Genomic DNA, 19,236 nt, shown 5'->3' with positions numbered 1-19,236 from the left:
ACACACAGAGAGAGATGGGGGTTGGGGGTGTATTGAGTTGTTGTTTTTTTTTCCTCTTTCCTTTTTTCCCTGAAGTTCCTTTGGGAGGTAAAGAGTGGGGGGAGGTAACAAGCCTCCTCCTTTAACATCTAAATACTTAGGAGAATTAAAAGCTGGGAGGAAGGGGAGTCGGGTAGAGGCAGTTTACAGATGGTGTGTTCGGTTTGATCCTACTGTTTTTCTCTTTACACCTGGCTGAGGGAGGGAGGCAGGTAATTTGTAGCCTTAAGGATCAGGTCCAGCTGGGCTGGGGAAGGATAATGCAGGGACCCTTTGAGGAAATAAGGAAAGAAAGAAAAATAAGGTTTCAAGGGCGTAAAAAAGGAGATGAGAGAAGAGAGACTATCAGAGGCAAGTTCTCTGCCACCAAGCAATTTGCTTGAGACACAGTCTCTTCACATTCATACTCTCTGTCTCTCGTACTTCTAAAGAAAGGGCAGTCATTTATAAAGTTTTTGTAGTAAGCATGCTCTAGCTTCAAGACAAGCGACTTTCGGAGGAGATTTGGTAAATCATAACCTCCTTGCATTAAGGGCTGTGCACATTTCTAAGCTCAGTAGCACGTTTGTACCCTCATAAAGCGTAAAGGACTGAATAGGAGGTCACACCCAACTCTGTTACTTCTGAAACCTCATGGAAGTGATCCACTGAAGCTTTTTAATACATAATCAGGCAGTTTTTTCCTTTTATCAAAAGTCTGACCCTTATTTCAACATCTGAAAAGTCAGAAGTATAAGTAGAGAGAGTGAAGGGAAATCTGTTTCTTCCTTTTGGAGGAAAATTCAGCTGTCTTGGCCCTTCCCAGCAAAATAACATAGTTGGGAAAGATGACATTTGCTCCAGTTACGGAAAATTGTCTTGGCAATGATGATGTTTCTATATTTTTGCTTTTAAATACCTCAACAAATTAGAAGTTTTTAAACTGTTTTTGGCCCCTTTTTTCTCTTTTAAATGCAATTTTATCATCTTGGGATTGCATAGTTTAGAATATATTTCTGCTAGGCTGCATACAACTAAGATGTAAATGTGATTATGACTGGAAAATAGTTGTAAGAAAAAAACAGAACCACATATGGGGCCTCCTCGTGTCTGTGATACCTACATAAAATGGTTAACAGAATTCCTGAGGGCTTAAACCCCATTAGATTTTAAAGACTTCTGAGTATTAGCAAGCTCAATTCACTGCCAGTGTCCTAGTCTCTAATGCCTGTTTTAGCGCGCCACCTACTGGTTGTACTTAAGATTGCTGTCAGTGTTGTGTAACATTTTCTACAGCACTTGTAGCTTTTAACATTCTTTAAAAATGATAGTAGTGGGGAGTTGAGGGTGTTAAATTGAGTGAGACACTTGAAACCATGTTAACAATAAATTAAAAACATTTTTATTCATTTTTTAACATTTTTAAAAGATACTAAGCTCATAAGAAATGATAGTAACATCCCTAGAGTACTGAGTTGTTCGTGGGGAACTAAAACCACCAAGTTAAGAGACCCTGATTCTTCCAGTGTTTAAGCTGTTTCTCAGTTATATGGAAGAAACTTGGGCGACATTGAAGTCCCTCTTTTCTCACCCAAAGATAGTCAATACATGTGGCAAAAGTACATACAGATATTTAAAAAGCACCTTAGGGGCCCTGGCCGGTTGGCTCAGTGGTGGAGCATTGGCCTGGCGTGCGGGAGTCCTGGGTTCGATTCCCCACCAGGGCACACAGGAGAGGCGCCCATCTGCTTCTCCGCCCCTCCCCCTCTCCTTCCTCTCTGTCTCTCTCTTTCCCTCCCGCAGCCTGGGCTCCGCTGGAGTGGGGTTTGCCTGGGCGCTGGGGATGGCTCTGTGGCCTCTGCTTCGGTGCTAGAATGGCTCTGGTTGCTGTGGAGCGTTGCCCCAGATTGGCAGAGCGTCGCCCCCTGGTGGGCATGCCGGGTGGATCCCGGTTGGGTGCATGTGGGAGTCTGTCTGACTGCCTCCCCATTTCCAGTTTCAAAGAAATGCAAAAAAAAAAAAAAAAAAGTACCTTAGGAACAGAGTATACTTTTTTGCAAATAAATAAACAAATTTTTAATTTGTGTTAATGTGTGATTCTCTTCCTAAATTTGGTTCCTTTGTAGTACTTTCCCTGTCATGTTTTCATTGTAGAATTCATATAAAAATTGGCACACAGATGTGTATAAAGCTGCCCCGTCCCCATGCCAGCTCCTAAGAAGCTCTTGCTAACAGATTTGGGTATGTCATTCTCTTTGCCTGTCCTTTATCTTATTCTATATCCTGTGTCTGTCACTAAAAGTATAAGTCATTTTAGAATCTACCAAGTTAGAAACAACGTGCTGTTAAACATGTGAGTTGGATTCTCTTCATGGTGATATTTTAATTTTGCACACTTTTTCTTTGTCCAGTGATGTATTATTGAGTTGCAAAATGAGGCATTGTAAACCTAATCATTCCTTCTTCATTTATTAGCTGAAATAACTTCTGTAGTGAGAACTATCCCTTCATCACTACTGAGTTACCCTAAGGTACAGTCTGAACAAATAAGCATACCTTTACAGTTGTTTTTTTTTAATAAAAATGAATCAGGTTTTGTTGAACAGATGTTTTATGTTAGACTTTTTTCTCTTATAATTACCAGTCTTGCAGAGCACTAATTTTCTTAAGTTTAGATAAAACATAAAAATGAACAAATGAAAGTAATGTCTTTAAACGATACAAGAAATAGCAGGTTAATGTTTAATTCATTCCTACATGAATTTAGTGGTCATTAGAAAATTCATTGAAGGTTTTATGAGCTAAATGGTGGAGTTAGCATTTGAACCAAAATGCACTTCAGAGCCCATCATCTTAATCCCCCTGGGCTGCTCTGACTGGCACAGTAAGGATGCAGGCTACGCTGGGAAGCTTTTCCGGCGGCGGCGGTGGTGGTGGTGGTGGTGGAGGTGGTGGAGGTGCCCTTCGTTGTAAGGGGACAGGGCCCTACATCAGATCGCAGTGAGCACACTGGCAGCTTTTAACTCTTAAACTGACTTGAAAAATTGTGTGTTGATATGAACTATTTAGAGGGCAAAGAAGCTTTTTTGTTTGGGTTCTGTAATCCTACTTTTATCTTCCTAAAACATCATGAGTAAAGATTTTAGGAAGTAGATAAAAGAGGTCTCATTTTACGTGTGAAAACAGTTGCCTCGTGGCAGGGCTTGGGTGCAACTCATTGCAATTCATGAGTCTTATACACCTGAGAATATGAGTGCTTTTATTGAGAAGGATCTGTATCAAAATACTGTTGGTGGAGTGGGTGGATATATAAGAGTTAGTACAATTTAAAAGGCCTGGGGGAGGGTGGCTAGCCATAGGTCAGGGCTGCTGAACTCATTGATATAAGCACATCTCACATCTTTTGTTTAAGGTCCACTGTGGGGGCACTGGACAGCAATTTTTAGAATCGTATCCATCTGTACAGCTGCTAGGCTGGGAACTGGTTAATAATAGATCTCACGGCACAAAAGGGGTTTTCATCCTTCATTATGAAATCATCCATTTTTCACTGGCTGTTAGGGTTTTGGTGTTGCTAGAATGCATAAGCGGGTGGTAGCACCATTGATTTGAGCACCCTGGTATCAGATTGTATTCACAGATTATAATTATCCTGTGATACAGAAAAATAGAATTTTGAAGTCAGGTTCTTATGCTGAGTTAATGATATTCACATGTTGTCATGAGACCAGAAACAGGCTTTCTTCACTGAAGCAACAAAACACAAGAACTACACAGTATTACTTTTATAATTGTATGTGAAGATATCTTTTTTTTTAAGCAAGAGAGAGGGACAGACAGACAGGAAGTGAAAGAAATGGAAAGCATCAACTCATACTTGGAGCACTTTAGTTGTTCATTGGTTGCTTTCCCATATATGCCTTGACCTGGGGGCTCCAGCTGAGCCAGAGCCCTCTTGCTCAAGTCAGGGACCTTTGGGCTCAAGCCAGCCACCATGGGGTCATGTTTATGATCCCTTGCTCAAACCAGCAACCTCAAGGTTTCAGACCTGGTTCCTCAGCATCCCAGGCCGGCCCTCTCTGTCTACTGCGCCACCACCTGGTCAGACTATGACGATATCTTAGTATAAGCCATAGAGCAAAGGTTGGGAACCTATGGCTTGTGAGCCAAATATGGGTCTTTTGATGGCTGCATCTGGCTCGCAGACAAATCTTTAATAAAAATAATAATAATGTTAAAAATATAAAACATTCTCATGTATTACAATCCATTCATTTCCTATTGCTTATGTTCATGGTTGCGGGTGGCTGGAGCCGATCACAGCTGTCCCTCCGGGATAACACCAGATTTTTATTGGATAATGCGTAATGTACACGGGTTGTTGTATGGCTCTCATGGAATTGCATTTTAAAATATGTGGCGTTCATGGCTCTCTCAGCCAAAAAGATTTCGACCCCTGCCATAAAGCATGGATACAGCATACTATAGGACTGCTGTCATGGAGGTGGGTGGGGATGCAGAGTTGTAGTACTGAATGAAATATAGGAAGTGACCTAGAACAAAGGACTTGTAAAGCTTTTTCAGGTAGAATTCACTCTAGAACTTGTTCACTTTCCCACCCAAACCAAAGTGGTCTGTATACACCTCACCTTTAAGCAAAGCACTGAACAGTTAAACCAAATTTGGATAGTAAGTGCCTGAAACAGATTGTTGACGATCTGATCAGTAGCGGGGTGGTGATGCCATCACATGCGAAACGCAGTTGAGTAGCAAGGAGACTGAATGTTTTGTCCTGTAAGGAAGCAGTTGGCTTTATGCAGACTTGTGTGCTAGAAATGGACTAGTAGAGAACAAAGAAGAAAATACATGGATAACACGAGCAGAACAATAGAAGCAGAGAAGAGAAAGACTAAGCGACATGAAGAAGCATCTGGCTATAGAATAGCTGATTTCCTAATGAGAAATTTGCAAGAATGGGAGTGAATCCAAGCTAATATTCCTCATGTGTAAAAAGTGGTTAGAAAACAGTAAGAGATGGAGGCACCGCAAGACCTGAATACACATTTCTTAAAAGAAGAAATGTAAATGGTAAATAGAGATGAGAACTTTATGTTGTTTTTAGTTTTTTTATTTATTGATTTTTAGAGAGAGGAGGGAGAGAAACAGAAAGAGAAACATCAGTTTGTTGTTCCGCTTACTCATGCCATCATTGGTTGACTTGTATGTCCCCCGACCGGGAAACCCAGCACTATAACCCACTGAGCTCTCCGGCTAGGGCCTAGAGATGAGCATTTTCATTTGGTAATTTAATTTGCCATTTTAATGCTAACAAACTGGCAGAGGGTTTTTTGTTTGTTTTTCTTTAAGTGGTAATACACGTTGCTGGTAGAAATATTAGGAAACAGGCTCTATTTAATTGATAGAAATAATAGAGCACCTTTGCTGGGTGATACATCACATGCTTTGGAAAATGTACACATTTGTCACCCAATACTAAAACTTATTTTAAAAATTAAGTATGTGCAGGAGGATGTAACTATAAAGATGTTCATTGCTCTCTATAATGGTAAAAATATAGAAGCAACCTAAGTGCCCAATAAAAAGGAATAATTTATGTAAACTGATGTGGCACACCAAATTTGATGGTGCAGAACCATAATTATCAAAAAGAAAATTTTTCACAATAAATTGTCCAGTGAAATTATTGATACTAAATTCAGTGCATACTATAATCCCATTTTTAAAAGTTTGGAAGGATAAATACAAAACTATTAATATTAATGATGGTTGGGTCTAGGTTTTTTGTTTGTTTGGTTTTTGCTGTCTTCCTTTTTTCCCGATTTTTCTGAACGGAAAAGGAAAAGTGTGTATCATGCACATATAATGTGAACCTCTGTTGAGTTGCACTACAGTCTTAAAGAAGCTTTGCTGCTCGGAAGGGGCTGTACATATTGTTCCAGAAATGTCAGGGTTTATGTATTTGAGTTAGGAATGCCAGTTGGCTCTCATCTGCTTATGACCATGAAGTCTGGTTTTAATTATACAAAATGGCATCTTTCATAGGTAAGGGAAACAAATTCCAGCCATTTTGGGGTCAGGGAAGGAAGGAGGCGAGGAGGAGGCTAAGGAATATTGTATTTTATTTTTACTAGTTTATGTTTAAAGTAACCTTGGGATTTAGATGGACATCTTGTTTTGTTTTGTTTTCTAGGCCCAACACCAGAGCACCCTAGAAAGCTTAACTAAAAGAATGCTCATGTTTGACCCAGTCCCTGTCAAGCAAGAGGCCATGGACCCTGTCTCAGTGGTAAGTTTTCCAGAATTGGACATTTTCTTACTCATTCCAAGTGGTAATCACATTATCATGTGTCGTGTTATTCCTCAAAGTTACTCAGTACTTCACAGGTTTGCCGGCAGGTTTTTCAGAGCTCCTTGTGGTCTATGAGGTTAGTATCCTCCCTGCACTGTGCCTCCCTCTAGTAAATGGGGTCCGCGTTTCCATAAGGCCCGTGTCCCACAGCCCTCCAGATGTGATCAGCAGATCTCGGCACCTCAGAAGTCGGTTTATGAAAACAACTCAGTTACCAGTTTTTGGTTCGAGCTCTCAGGATTATTGGTCATAGCAAAAAAAAAAAAAAAAAAAGGCTAGACTGATTTTTTTTTTTTCTTTTTTAATTAATGTGTATCCAGGGACATTCTTTTAAAAACTTGTGCACTGTATTTAGAATGGTTAGGAAGCAATTTCCAAATGTGCCTACAAAAAATCTGTGTCAAGAACATGACGATTTTAATACTAGAAGAAAAAGACACTCCGTTGTGTCCTAGTGTAGAGTGTGTGTTTCACGGAGTCGATGAAAAAGAAGAACCTCCCCCCCCAGTCCTTTTCCATTCAAAAATGGTTTGTTTAACGACCAATGACAACAGCTCTCTGGAGCTGTGATGGAGAGGTGACAGAGAAGAAGGTAGTGGAAGAACTTGGCGGTAAGGAGGAATTTGATTTCGCCTGGAAGAGTCTGGGTGGGTAGGAATTACGTTCGTTGTCTTGATTTCAACACCTAGTGCTAAACTGGCCCTTCTGTGAGCCAGGCCCTTGTAGATGCTTTTCAGCCGCCGGAGACTAGTCATTAGTCCAGGCGTTTTTACAGATACAGTGCTAGTGCTGTGGAGATGGGACCTGAGTGACCATTTCAAAGCAGGGAGTCGTTTAGACTTGAGGGGCTCTGGTTTAGTGAATATGAAATAGCAAGGCAACAACACTCTCTGTCTTGCTCTTTTCTTCCACGGCTTGGAAAATATTCACAGGGGAAAAACTTGGCCTGAGTTGTATATGAGAAGGTTGGTAATGACACACTTGCAAAATTAGATCATCCTTATGCATTGGCTATGGGGGTTCCTGCCAAAAATGTTTATACAAGACATGGGGGTCACTGTGAGGCCCTTGGAACCGAGTTGCCATGGTTATTACTAAGCCAGTGAAGTGTTTATCATAGTGTGCAATGAAAAGTCAAGTCAGAGTGGGTTTAAGGAAATAACAGTTACCTTCCAGTGTAATAACTGGATAACCGAGTGTCTGAATATGGTAACTGAGCAATAAGAATTTTGTTAATCAAAAAGTGAACTGATTTCTGATGTTATTCAGTGCTGTCATTGTACTTACCAACCCCTTTCCCCGAACTACTGCATAATCACCTTGGAGGAAAAGTAAGGTATAGAATTTCTCCATTTATTATATCTTTGAACTATGAATAGGTTTTTAGTACCAGAGAGTATGATTGGTTTTATAAGTGATGCAGAACAATCAATGACGCACTTTACGATTCAATGTACTTCCCGTGCTTTTAATCAAGCATGAGATAGGAGGGCTCAAGAGCCTAATTTAAAGCAAAAAATGAAGATCCACATTGCTAAGTTAGCTAGGATATAATTAAATGCAAGAAAATGCACTTAACTGAAAAAAGGAAATAAAATGCATTTGAAATAAGTGTGCTTGTAATGCTGTAACATTAATACATGGACTTAGACTATATAGAAGTATTTTTGCAATTAATGGTCTCGTTCTCTTTCATGCGCAAATTTTGAACTTCATTAAATGCTTGCAGAAATTAGATTGTTTCACCAAAAGTTAGTGTCAATCCTTACAATGAAGTTTCTCTAATTATTTTTTTGTTCCTTTTTTCTTTTTAATTCCATCTTTGATCTGGAGGTTGAAGTCTTTGGTTATTCCAGTCAGTGTTCTAACCATTAAAGGCAGTATAGAATAATTTGTGAGGGAATTTTTGTTTTAGGTCCATATATGAATAAAAATACTTTATAGTGATTTATCTTCTCTCCCCACCCCACCCCTCTTTTTCTTGAGAGTGCAGCAGGAGCAATCTACCTATCTGGTGTTTTGCTATAATTTAGAGAAAGTGAGAAAATGTTATTCTCTCTTACTCAAATACAAGTCTTGATACCTTCCTGGGATTTGGAAGCAAATGGTAAGGGATCCTTCATACTGTCTCGTTCAAATCTGCAGGAGCAGGGAGCAGCAGACGCCCTGCCCGCGCAGGTCCAGGCCGGCCCTCTGCTACCTATTTTCAGAACAGTGTTGGCAAAACCGCCAGCAGCTCCCTGAGCCTGCCTCTTTATTTATTTTTTATTTGTAGAATTGGAGATTACAATTTGTAAACCATAGACAGCATGTGAATATAAAATATACATGTAAAGGAATTATTTTTACCCATCTATTTCCAAAGACGGTTGGAAATTAAAGCATTTAACTCAGGATGCGAGAAAGAAAATAAGTTTTTTAAAAAAAATATTCTCATTGTATTTCTGTAAGATTACTTTTGAAGAAAAGACATTCCTTTTTTCCCCTTTTTTTAAATGAGAATTGTTATCTAACAGACTCCTCACAGATCAGAAAGTACTTAATTAACAGATCCTCTGCTCTGTCCTAGCAGAAACTTTTCATGACTCCTCTGAGTCTGGTAGAAAGAGAGCTTTTTACTTTTGTTTGCATAGAGGGGCATGACATTTGCTGTTTCCAGAGTGCCACGCCTTCCTGCGCTAGAACCCCGCCCTTGGTATGAAGATTCCTTTGACTTGCCATCGCCCTGTCATGGATGTTCCCTTTTTTTTTTTCAGTGTTAATGAATAGTGAAATAGAGACTGCGCCCACTTAAACCATCTTGTAATGGAAAAATCACCAAAAGTATTCCCAATAAAATAAGAAACCATTGAAATTCTCACTTAAATATGAAGTGATAGCTTTGGAAAATTATCTAAACCAACAAATCTTTTTGAAAAGTAAACCCAGTGCCACCCCTGCTTGGGGGGTGGCGGGTGCCCCTGCTTGAGCCTCGTCTTCAAGCTGCTCTGCCCCGTCTCCTAGCCGCCTCCTGTAAGCAGCATGGGGAGGGGGTGGCACTGGGTGGCCATCGATGGCCAGAGGCGCTTTTTCAGCTGCATCAACACTTGCCTCTGATTTGGCTTGGGGGCCAGTGTGGTCACACTTATTTGCATTGCTAGGTTGGAAGACAGGAATGGTCTGGAACCGAAAGGGAACAACTATTTACCAGGGTGTGCCCACCCCAGGCACACACCCCGAGCAAACCCTGTATCAGTCCTTGCACTGTGGGGAACCAGATTGTTGCAAGCTGATTGCATGAGCTTGTGTGCTCCACCCAGTTAATGAAACGTGTCCTATGGTAGGTTCTAATCAACATTGCTAGTGAGACGCTTTGAGGAACCACATTTCTTCAGCCTTGTGTGAGGCAGTCAGACTGGAAATGGTTGACTGTGTACTCAGCAGTGTGCCTGAATGTGTTCCCTTACTTTACGCCCTGCAGCCTCACAAACACCACTGTCAATATAGGGCACAGGGGTCCTTCACTGGAGAGCAGACTCTCGGCTAAACTGTGCATAATGTTTAGAAAACTTGCCTTTCTCTGTGGCTGTCTCTTCCTTTATGGTTTAAACCTGGGAATACTGTTAAATTTGCAGATTTTCCAAGTTCTGAGTTCCCACTTTCCTTCAGCACACCCACGGCTGCGGATAGAAAAGCCCAGCCGTGACGGCAGTAACAGTGTGTCCTCGTTTGCTTCCCATGGAACTGCCGATAACTTGGCATTCAAATCTAGGTCATAGGGAGCTCTTTGAAGAATGGGGCTGAAAATAAGGGAGAAGCTACATTTTGGTGAGTAGAAGACAACTAATGCTGCCTCACATTCCCTGAGGTTTTTTGTTTCTCGTACCAGAACTTTTTCACTTTAGAGAATTGTATGTAAAGCAGGTTAAACTTTAGAACCAGAGGAAAAAATTTCCCCTGTATTAGTTACTTCCTTATACCCCCATCATACATAATTTATAATTTTTTTTTTGGTTAATGAGCCTTGTGTCTCTTTTAATATTTACATTTAAATATGCTATATTTAATATTAATAACGCTGTATGTGGGGCCCGCACACTTTGTGGTGTGCCTGTGTACCAGGTTCTAAAGAAAATTAGAAAGTCTTTTCTTCATTTGATTATCCATGCATAACTCAAAGTTGTTTTTAAAACCAACTTATATATATTGTATTTCCTGATTCTTTTATCCTTCATGTCCTTGTTTTTAAGCAGCATTATTAATGAAAATTCATCTCTCTCCCCTTTAAATTGTATTTAAGCAGTTTAACAGATTTCAGTACTAAAAATTAGTATTTTCATTCTATATCTTTATCATTGAGAGTAGTTCTGTTCAAAAGTCTTTGTACCTTGGGCCACTCTCTAGTTGTTTAGAATCTACAGTTTAGGCCCTGGGTGGTTTACTCAGTGGTAGAGGGTTGGCCTGGTGTGTGGAAGTCCTGGGTTTGATTCCCAGTCAGGGCACACAGGATATATAGGACCATCTGCTTTGCTCTTCCTCTCTCCTCCTTCTCTCCCTTTTCCCCTCCCGCAGCCAGTGGCTCAGTTGGTTTAAGCGTTGGCCCCAGGCACTGAGGATAGCTAGGTTGGTCAGCCTCAGGTACTAAAAATAGTTTGATTGATTTGAGCATCGGCCCCAGATGGGATTGCTGGGTGGATCCCAGTTGGACACATGCAGGAGTTTGTCTATTTTCCCTCCTCTCACAACAAAAAAGTGTGTGTGTGTGTGTGTGTGTGTGTGTGTGTGTGTGTGTGTAGTTGAACGGAATCCCCAGGTGAATTTGTATGCACAGTCAAGTTTTAGAAGCCACGATTAGGAGGGTCAAAGCCTGTTGCAGTGCACTCCTCTTGTGTGAGAAAAAATAAGGGAGTCCTAGGACCACAGTGTGTGTTCCCTTCATTACATATGTTACCCCACTGAATCCCTTTTTATTTTTAACCTCACAACCTTCTAGGAGTTTTGTCATATCCTGATGGCACCTATACTTATAATATTTAGTTAGTAATTTTTTCTGCCCTCTTTTATAGAATTGCTTTTGTTAACAGGGAACAGTATATCACTACTGTAAAAAAAATTTTTTTTTCTTACACATTTAAATAAACACCTATTTTAAAGCACTGTATGTTTACCTTGTACCATCTTTAAGTATCTTCAGTGCCCCCAGAGAGGGGTGCCAGACCGCAGGCATCACTGTTCCAGGAGACCATGCAGATTATGATGATACGGATAAAGAAAGGACAGAAGAACAAAATACTTCATCTTAATGATGAACTGACATCAAAACCAGATGAAGATAAATACCGCCTGGCTCCCACCCATTCCCTGATACTCGGATGCTGAGGAGGCCTGGTGTAGATGCCAGACACCTGAATTTTAGAAACAGCACAGATGATTCTGATGCAGAGCCAGGTGGAGAGTCCCCCAGCAAGGCCCAGAGAGAAAAGGGTGTGACCTCAGTCATAATTCCAGTCAGAACCACTACCAACTCAAAATATCTTAAAACTCACAAAGTGGCCTCTGGGGGGTCCTGGGAGGCTCAGAAATTAACAGTGCATTTAAGCCATTTAATTATAAGGTCCCATTGGCGGGCTTTCTCAGCTACATTACGAGTTTGTATTGCCTCATTATCGTAAACACGTAGGACTTAACAGCTGGAAGAGAGATGCAGTATGTTGCTTATCACTCTCACTGAGACATTAAAATACAAGTAATTCTCTGCATGTTATCACTAAAACATTCCCTAAAATGCCTACATGTAAAGAAAATGGCTTATGTTTCATTTTTTAAAAGGCATTGTACGACCAAGCTTTCTTTATATTTTTAATTTTAGTTAAGGATTAGAGTAATTTTAGCGACTTCCATGGCCAAGGACATTAACCAGAATGTGCAGCTATTATGACCAATTCCTATTTGAAGCCAGTAGATGAAAGTCAGATATCCTGATATTGGAAGAGAGAGGGGGGTATTTGAAGATAAATTAGTTCAGTTGTAGAACAGTTGTTAGATTTGGGAGGAAACAAACTATTTTTTCTCTCTTCCAGTATCTTATAGCTTAACCTCCACAGCTTCTTTTGATGTTGTTTTTGTTTTGTTTTGTTTTGTTTTTTGGTTTTTGGGTTTTTTGAGGGGGAGAGGGTTAGCCAAGTTTGGAGGAAAAAACACCGGGCCTCAACTTGTGTGCAGGTCATTTTGAGCATCAGGTGGCCTGATTGGAGTCTCGTATCAGCTGTTTCTTACAGCTCTGTGTCACCCACCAGTTTGGACATCAAGTCATCTTCTTCGGCTTCATTCAAACTGAATAAACTGTGGAACAAGTTGGCGCCAAGGACATAATTACTCGGATGCGTTGGCCTTCAGAATATAGGCACGTAGGCTGGCTGCCCATCGTGGTTTGCCTACACTGAGCCATTTCGTAGGTTGTAGGACTTTAGTGCTAAAGCCAAGACAGTCCCAGGCAAACCAGGACTGTTGGCCGTCCTAGGCATGCACTCATCAGCAGCTCAAGCCCACCCAAAGGGTACTACCATGCCGCTCTGTTTCTTCATATTAGAGACAAGCAATCATGAGGAATGCTCAGCGCCCTGCCGCTGGGCTGAAACCCTAAAGCCAGAAAGCATTTCCTGCCAGTTAAGAAACCCCATCAGTAAAGCAACGAGGTTACTTGGCTTGGCTGGTTCTTGGTGAACCCCAACACTGACAACTGAAGATAAAAGCCCAGAAGGCTTCTGGTTTTGGTTTGTTTGGGGGTTTTTTTTTGTATTTTTCTGAAGCTGGAAACGGGGAGGCAGTCAGACAGACTCCCGCATACGCCTGACCGGGATCCACCTGGCATGCCTACCAGGGGGCGATGCTCTGCCCATGTGGGGCGTTGTTCTGTTGCAACCAGAGCCATTCTAGTGCCTGAGGCAGAGGCCATAGAGCCATCCTCAGCGCCCGGGCCAACTTTGCTCCAATGGAGCCTTGGCTGCGGGAGGGGAAGAGAGAGACAGAGAGGAAGGAGAGGGGGAGGGGTGGAGAAGCAGATGGGCGCTTCTCCTGTGTGCCCTGGTCGGGAATCGAACCCAGGACTCCTGCACGCCAGGCCACTGAGCCAATTGGCCAGGGCCCAGAAGGCTTCTATTTTATAACCTGTTTTGGAATATTGCCAGCGTCAGCCTCAATGTTAATATTTCCCATGGGCATCACCTTAGAACTAAATTTGAGATTTTTTCATGTGACTTGGTTACCACATTAACCTTAGTTCTTAAGTTTATTAGACCAGGGCTCTTAAAGCATTTTTTTAGGGTCAAGCATATATCTGAGTCCAAAAAGTGCCATTATAGTTTTTCATCTTAATTCATGTTTAAAACAAATGTACTTATTTGGCTGTTTTCTGTGTTTCCTTTCTAACAGTCATACCCATCGAATTACATGGAGTCCATGAAGCCCAATAAGTACGGAGTCATCTACTCCACACCGTTGTCCGACAAGTTCTTCCAGACCCCGGAAGTCCTGTCGCACGGGATGCAGATGGAGCCGGTGGACCTCACCGTCAACAAGCGGAGCTCACCGCCCTCGGCTGGGAGCTCCCCTTCCTCGCTCAAGTTCCAGTCCTCGCACCGGAGAGCCTCGCCCGGGCTGAGCATGCCCTCCTCCAGCCCGCCGATGAAAAAGTACTCGCCCCCTCCCCCGGGGGTGCAGCCCTTCAGCGTGCCGTTGTCCATGCCTCCAGTGATGGCCGCTGCCCTGTCTCGGCATGGAATTCGGAGCCCGGGGATTCTGCCGGTCATACAGCCGGTCGTGGTGCAGCCCGTCCCCTTCATGTACACCAGTCACCTCCAGCAGCCGCTCATGGTGTCCTTGTCCGAGGAGATGGAGAACTCAAGTAGTAGCATGCAAGGTAAATCCCACCACTGATCACCCTGCTGCTCAGTCTGTCCAGTGTCTTCACCAGACGGCCTGGGGGGAGTGAAGGAAGCAGAGAGCCAAGCTCTTCAGAGGAAATAATCCACTTAGAGTCTGCCTAAGGTGTTTCCTTTTGTTTGTTTTTTCTTAAAGTGTTGATACTGGAAGAGCTCCCAAGAATCAGGCTGTCTGTTTAAAGCTATGAAATGACCACTTTCACTATGTAATCGTCAACTTTGGGATAGTAAGAATCTTGACTTTATATTTTGCTTCATGGAATGCCAGCATGGTTCTAGATGCAGAGAGGCCATTTAATAAATACCTTTGGACCATGGTGATCGCTCATGGCTATAAAAAGCACCTTGTTCATTGACTGGTCATGGGAAGATGACCGGGTTAAAAGGAGATAACCAAAAATCATAAGGAAGAATCATTTGGTTGCTGATGTCTTAAGTCCAATTTCTTGTGTGCTCCGCTTACCGGCAAAATAACGATCCAGAGAAACTGGTATCCCCCAGTGATGCATCACTGCTAAAATCTTGCTGAAGGCAGATAAATAGTCACATATCAGTGTTATAGATAGGACCTATGCAGTAAGCTTTTTAAACACTGAAATTGTAAATTGTACATAAGTGACTTTTCTATTTTTATTTTTTAGTACCTGTAATTGAATCATATGAGAAGCCTACATTACAGAAAAAAATTAAAATAGAACCTGGGATCGAACCACAGAGGACAGATTATTATCCTGAAGAAATGTCACCCCCTTTAATGAACTCAGTGTCCCCCCCACAAGCATTGTTGCAAGAGTAAGTATCATTGAGTCGACCTGGCATTTGAGTGGCAGTGTGCATCTTGGGACCTGGAATGGAAGCAGAAACTTCCAGCGCTAATGTGTGGATTGCCAACACCTTTTAGTACGTGGCACCCACAGGGATAAGAGATTCTCTTAAAAACAATGCTGTGTTACACAGACGGCATTTGACAATGACCTCAAGTTACCAGTAAATTGGTCATTGATGATTTTGCCACCTTATCATATACATCATTTATATCTTGGGGTTTTTTTTATTTGTTTGTTTGTTTCACTTCCAAACTATACACACACATTTTTTCCATAATCCTAATCCTACTGTGTATTCAAGTTGGTGTTCTAAATATTCCACAAGGTTGGATCATGAAAACTTAATGTGGACACATGCTGTATTTCTCCTTGTCACTTCTAATAGAGTATACTGTCTCTGTGATGAGGAATGTCTTTAATTAAAATCTTCAAGCCAACCACAAGCCCAAGAGAAAGACACTCCAAAACAAGTCCTATAAATAAGGGATGGCAACAGAAATTGACCACGTAGCCCAGAGAAGCTCGGCAGTGAAAGAAGTCTTTATCCTCTAGTCCTTTAAGTCACGTCTGCCCTTAGAATGTTCAGTCTGCTCTAGAACTGCCATGAAGTAGAAATTTTACACTGTATTGGTCACCATGCAAGGTCCTGAACAGAGGTTTGTTTTAGGTCTAATTTGCTGTGACAGTGCCCCTCACAGGTTAAATAAATAACATTATTATCATTAATGGAATTTGCTACTATTGATAACTTTGAAGTTTATCAGCGGTTACACTGGAGGTTATATTTGCAGTACTTAAGAAGTGGCCTTTGGGTCTGATGTTTTGGATCCCAGCTCAGCTCTGTACCATGTGTATGACCTTGGGCTAATCATTCAATCTTGTTGTCTGTTTTCCTCTATTTTCATTATTGATTGTAATAATTTTCCTCGTTGTAATTCTCTTGTTACGGTTCTTTCAACATTGGATATAGGGGCCAGCTTTCTAGTACCAACGGTCCCTTATTGTCTTCTCAGGGTCTCTTCCATCATCTCCCCCCCATGTCACCTTTTCTCCAACCTAAACAAATGTTCTGCCCACCTTTCTACTTTATCTTCTCCACCCTCTCCCTAAAACAGTTAATTCTGCAACAGACTGTGAATTCCCTGGTTTTAGAACAGCTATTTTCTGGAACTCCAAAAAATCCTAGTTGTGTCCACATTCAACCCAAGTAGGTCCCTTCATGGTAGCTCACATATTAATTGCCCATTGCACCAAATCATAGTCGGTGTTTGTTCTTGTTGTCATGTACTCCCTGATAGATGGAGAATGAATTTTCTTAGCCACATCAGCAGTAGAGTGTGTCTGATGGACTTGTGCATTCTTGCTCTTCATAATTCCTTAGCATCCTCTTCATCCCCAAAAGAAACTTTTCCAAGTGTTTTCAAAGGAGTTATTTTATTCTCCCATAACAAGCATGTGGGAATCAGAGCAAATAGATAACTGAGGAGCCAAGACATTAGATAATTCGCCTGTAATTACACTCTTAACAGCGGAGGGGGCTTGGACTTCATCTCCCGTTTCCAGATGAGGGCTCTTCCTGCCATTTTTAACCCATATCTAGCTGACTGCATCTGCTCATGCACTCGAGTGAAAGGAAAAACAGACTAACTGAGAAAGACACATCATGTAGTCTGCATTATCTCTTTTTGTTATGATAACAGGTGTCTTTGGCAAGGTAACTGGCAATGGGATTTGGACTTATAATTGCTCCCGCACAAGTGATAGAAAAGATGCTGTAAAGCCAGCTGTCCACATAGGGAGGGATCTGTTGACTGAGCGAGGTTATTCCAAAGTCTGGGTTATTATGAATTACAATGTAAAACATTGTGGAAGAAGAACATTTGAAGGCAATGTGCTGTGCTCTCAGTGCTGCTAAGGAGAAATACCTTTTTCTTTCTTATTTTGAGTAATGTTCTCTTGATGATCTCAAGCTGGATGGCTTTTAATGATTAATGAGCAATATGCTTAGTCTAATACTGACCTAAGAATGCATTTTGCCTCTCAAAAAATTCAACAGATTAGCCACAACCAGGATACGTACTCTTTAAGTAATTTTCTCACAGATGCGATTAAGTAATGTTTTGGAGTGTGCCCAGTAGCAGCCCACAGAGGAAGCCAGCTAGCCAGGAAGGAATTACTTGAAACCAAGTGCCTAGTACCATTGTAATGAGCCAGCCCCAGCATTTGCCTTGGGTTCTGGCAAACCCTTCCTTTAGAGCAGGGATAGTCAAGCTTTTTATACCCACCGCCCACTTTTGTATCTCTGTAGTAAAATTTTCTAACCGACCACTGGTTCCACAGTAATGGAGATTTATAAAGTAGGGAAGTACCTTTACTTTATGAAATTTATAGAGCAGAGTTACAGCAAGTTAAAGCATATAATAATAATTACTTACCAAGTACTTTATGTCGGATTTTCGCTAAGTTTGGCAGAATAAATCTTTATAAAACAACTTACTATAGTTAAATCTATCTTTTTATTTATATTTTGGTTGCTCTGCTACCGCCCACCATGAAAGCTGACACACCCACTAGTGGGCGCTAGGGACCAGGTTGACTACCACTGCTTTAGAGGCAGACTTTAAAACACAGCTTTGAAAGCCATTTGCTTGATCATAGAGCTACTGCTCTAGAATTATTGGTAAAGGCACTCAAATGTATAGCAAATTCCTTTTGCTATATATTTTCATGCAAAAAAAGTGTACTTATAATAAAAAGCTTACAGATCAGATTTCCCCGTTTAGTTGGACATATGGATGGTAGCAAATTTAAGAGCACCCAGCTTAATTCAAAACAATTACCAGGTCTCTGGTATTTAAAGCTGTTCTAACTTTTTGGTTGTAATGATCCCAAACAACCTCTTTAAAAATGAGCAGTGAGGCGCCCTGGCTAGGTAGCTCAGTAGATAGAGCGTTGTTCCAGTTGTTCAAGGTCATGGCTTCAATCCCTGGTCAGGGTATGTACGAGAAGCAATCAATGAGTGCACACCTAAGTGGAACAAATTTATGCTTCTCTCTCTTCCCCTCTCTTCTTTTCTCTCTTTCTCTCTCAAATCAATAGGGGGGGAAAGAGCAGTGTGGAGACAGAAAGGGTCGAGATCCCAAGATCCTGATCTCTAGCCTCAGCCTCTATTAACAGCTGGCTCTTCAGAGATGGGGCCACTAACCACCCTCAGAATGATGCTGCTTTTCGAGGTAGATGTTAGGTGGTCTAGAGATTTCCTAATATGGTGATGGGACATCCCCAAAAATGCCTCATGAAATTGAATAATGTAGGGGCAAAGTTTGCAAATAGATTTGAAAACTTCGAATTATGAACAGCTGCCTTTGAGTAGATTTACATCTGGAACAGATATTGTTCTTCAATGCTTTGTGTATATTACTCAGAACCACCTCCTGAGATTGTACCATCATCCCCATTTCACAGAGGATAAACACCTTGCCCGGCGTCCCAAGGACTACCAGGGACAGAGCTGGGATTTAAAGCTAGAGCACATAGCTTTTTAGTTTACCTTTATACACAGAATGAGCAACAACAAAAAAGTGATTGTTAACTACTGTACAGAAACTATTCGGATGATTCCCAGCCCATAAAATCTAATAATTGGAAGTCATCCTGTTAGTATCCAAGAGCATATGAGATACATTTTTTAAATCTTTATTGATTTAATAGAGAAGGGAGAGAAACAACGATTTGCTGTTCCACTTATTTATGCACTCACTGGTTGTAATTTTTTCCTCAGCATTTTATCTCCTGAAGTTCTCTTAATGAAGATGAAACATTTTCAATCAATGGCATTAGTGTTGAAAGTTAAAAGTAAACATAACTTTCTTCTTGAAGAATTTTAGGTTGATAACTTAGCTTTATTGAACTACATCTGTTCATAAACCGCTTCTCCCTTTTCTCTGCTGTTTGTACATTTATAAAATTTAGGTTCTCGCCGTTTTCCCCCTGACTAGATCATATTCCCTTTTCCATGTATCTGAACGTGGCTATTTTATTTTTCCGTATCTAAGCATCAGGGCAGGAAGGTAAAGATACTCAAAAAACTGACAGTTTCCTT

At 41.2% G+C, this 19,236-nt stretch overlaps 1 protein-coding gene across 4 annotated transcripts in view; it reads left to right on the top strand.

The window, feature by feature from the left end:
* Positions 1 to 19,236, top strand: part of KLF3 (KLF transcription factor 3) — a 36,576-nt gene that overhangs the window by 9,855 nt on the left and 7,485 nt on the right. For 3 of the 4 annotated variants that reach the window (XM_066233292.1, XM_066233291.1, XM_066233290.1), the window contains 3 exons: positions 6,230 to 6,325; positions 13,799 to 14,285; positions 14,949 to 15,099. In XM_066233292.1, coding sequence (XP_066089389.1) covers positions 6,269 to 6,325; positions 13,799 to 14,285; positions 14,949 to 15,099 — 695 coding nt within the window. In that variant the 5' untranslated portion in view covers positions 6,230 to 6,268. Of the gene's footprint in view, positions 1 to 2,194; positions 2,260 to 6,229; positions 6,326 to 13,798; positions 14,286 to 14,948; positions 15,100 to 19,236 lie in introns of those variants that run through there. The other variant, XM_066233293.1, reaches the window with a different exon arrangement.

This window comes from Saccopteryx bilineata, chromosome 5, assembly GCF_036850765.1.
Source record: "Saccopteryx bilineata isolate mSacBil1 chromosome 5, mSacBil1_pri_phased_curated, whole genome shotgun sequence".
Classification (NCBI taxonomy): Eukaryota; Metazoa; Chordata; class Mammalia; order Chiroptera; family Emballonuridae; genus Saccopteryx; species Saccopteryx bilineata.
This window is presented reverse-complemented; position numbering and strand designations above follow the sequence as displayed.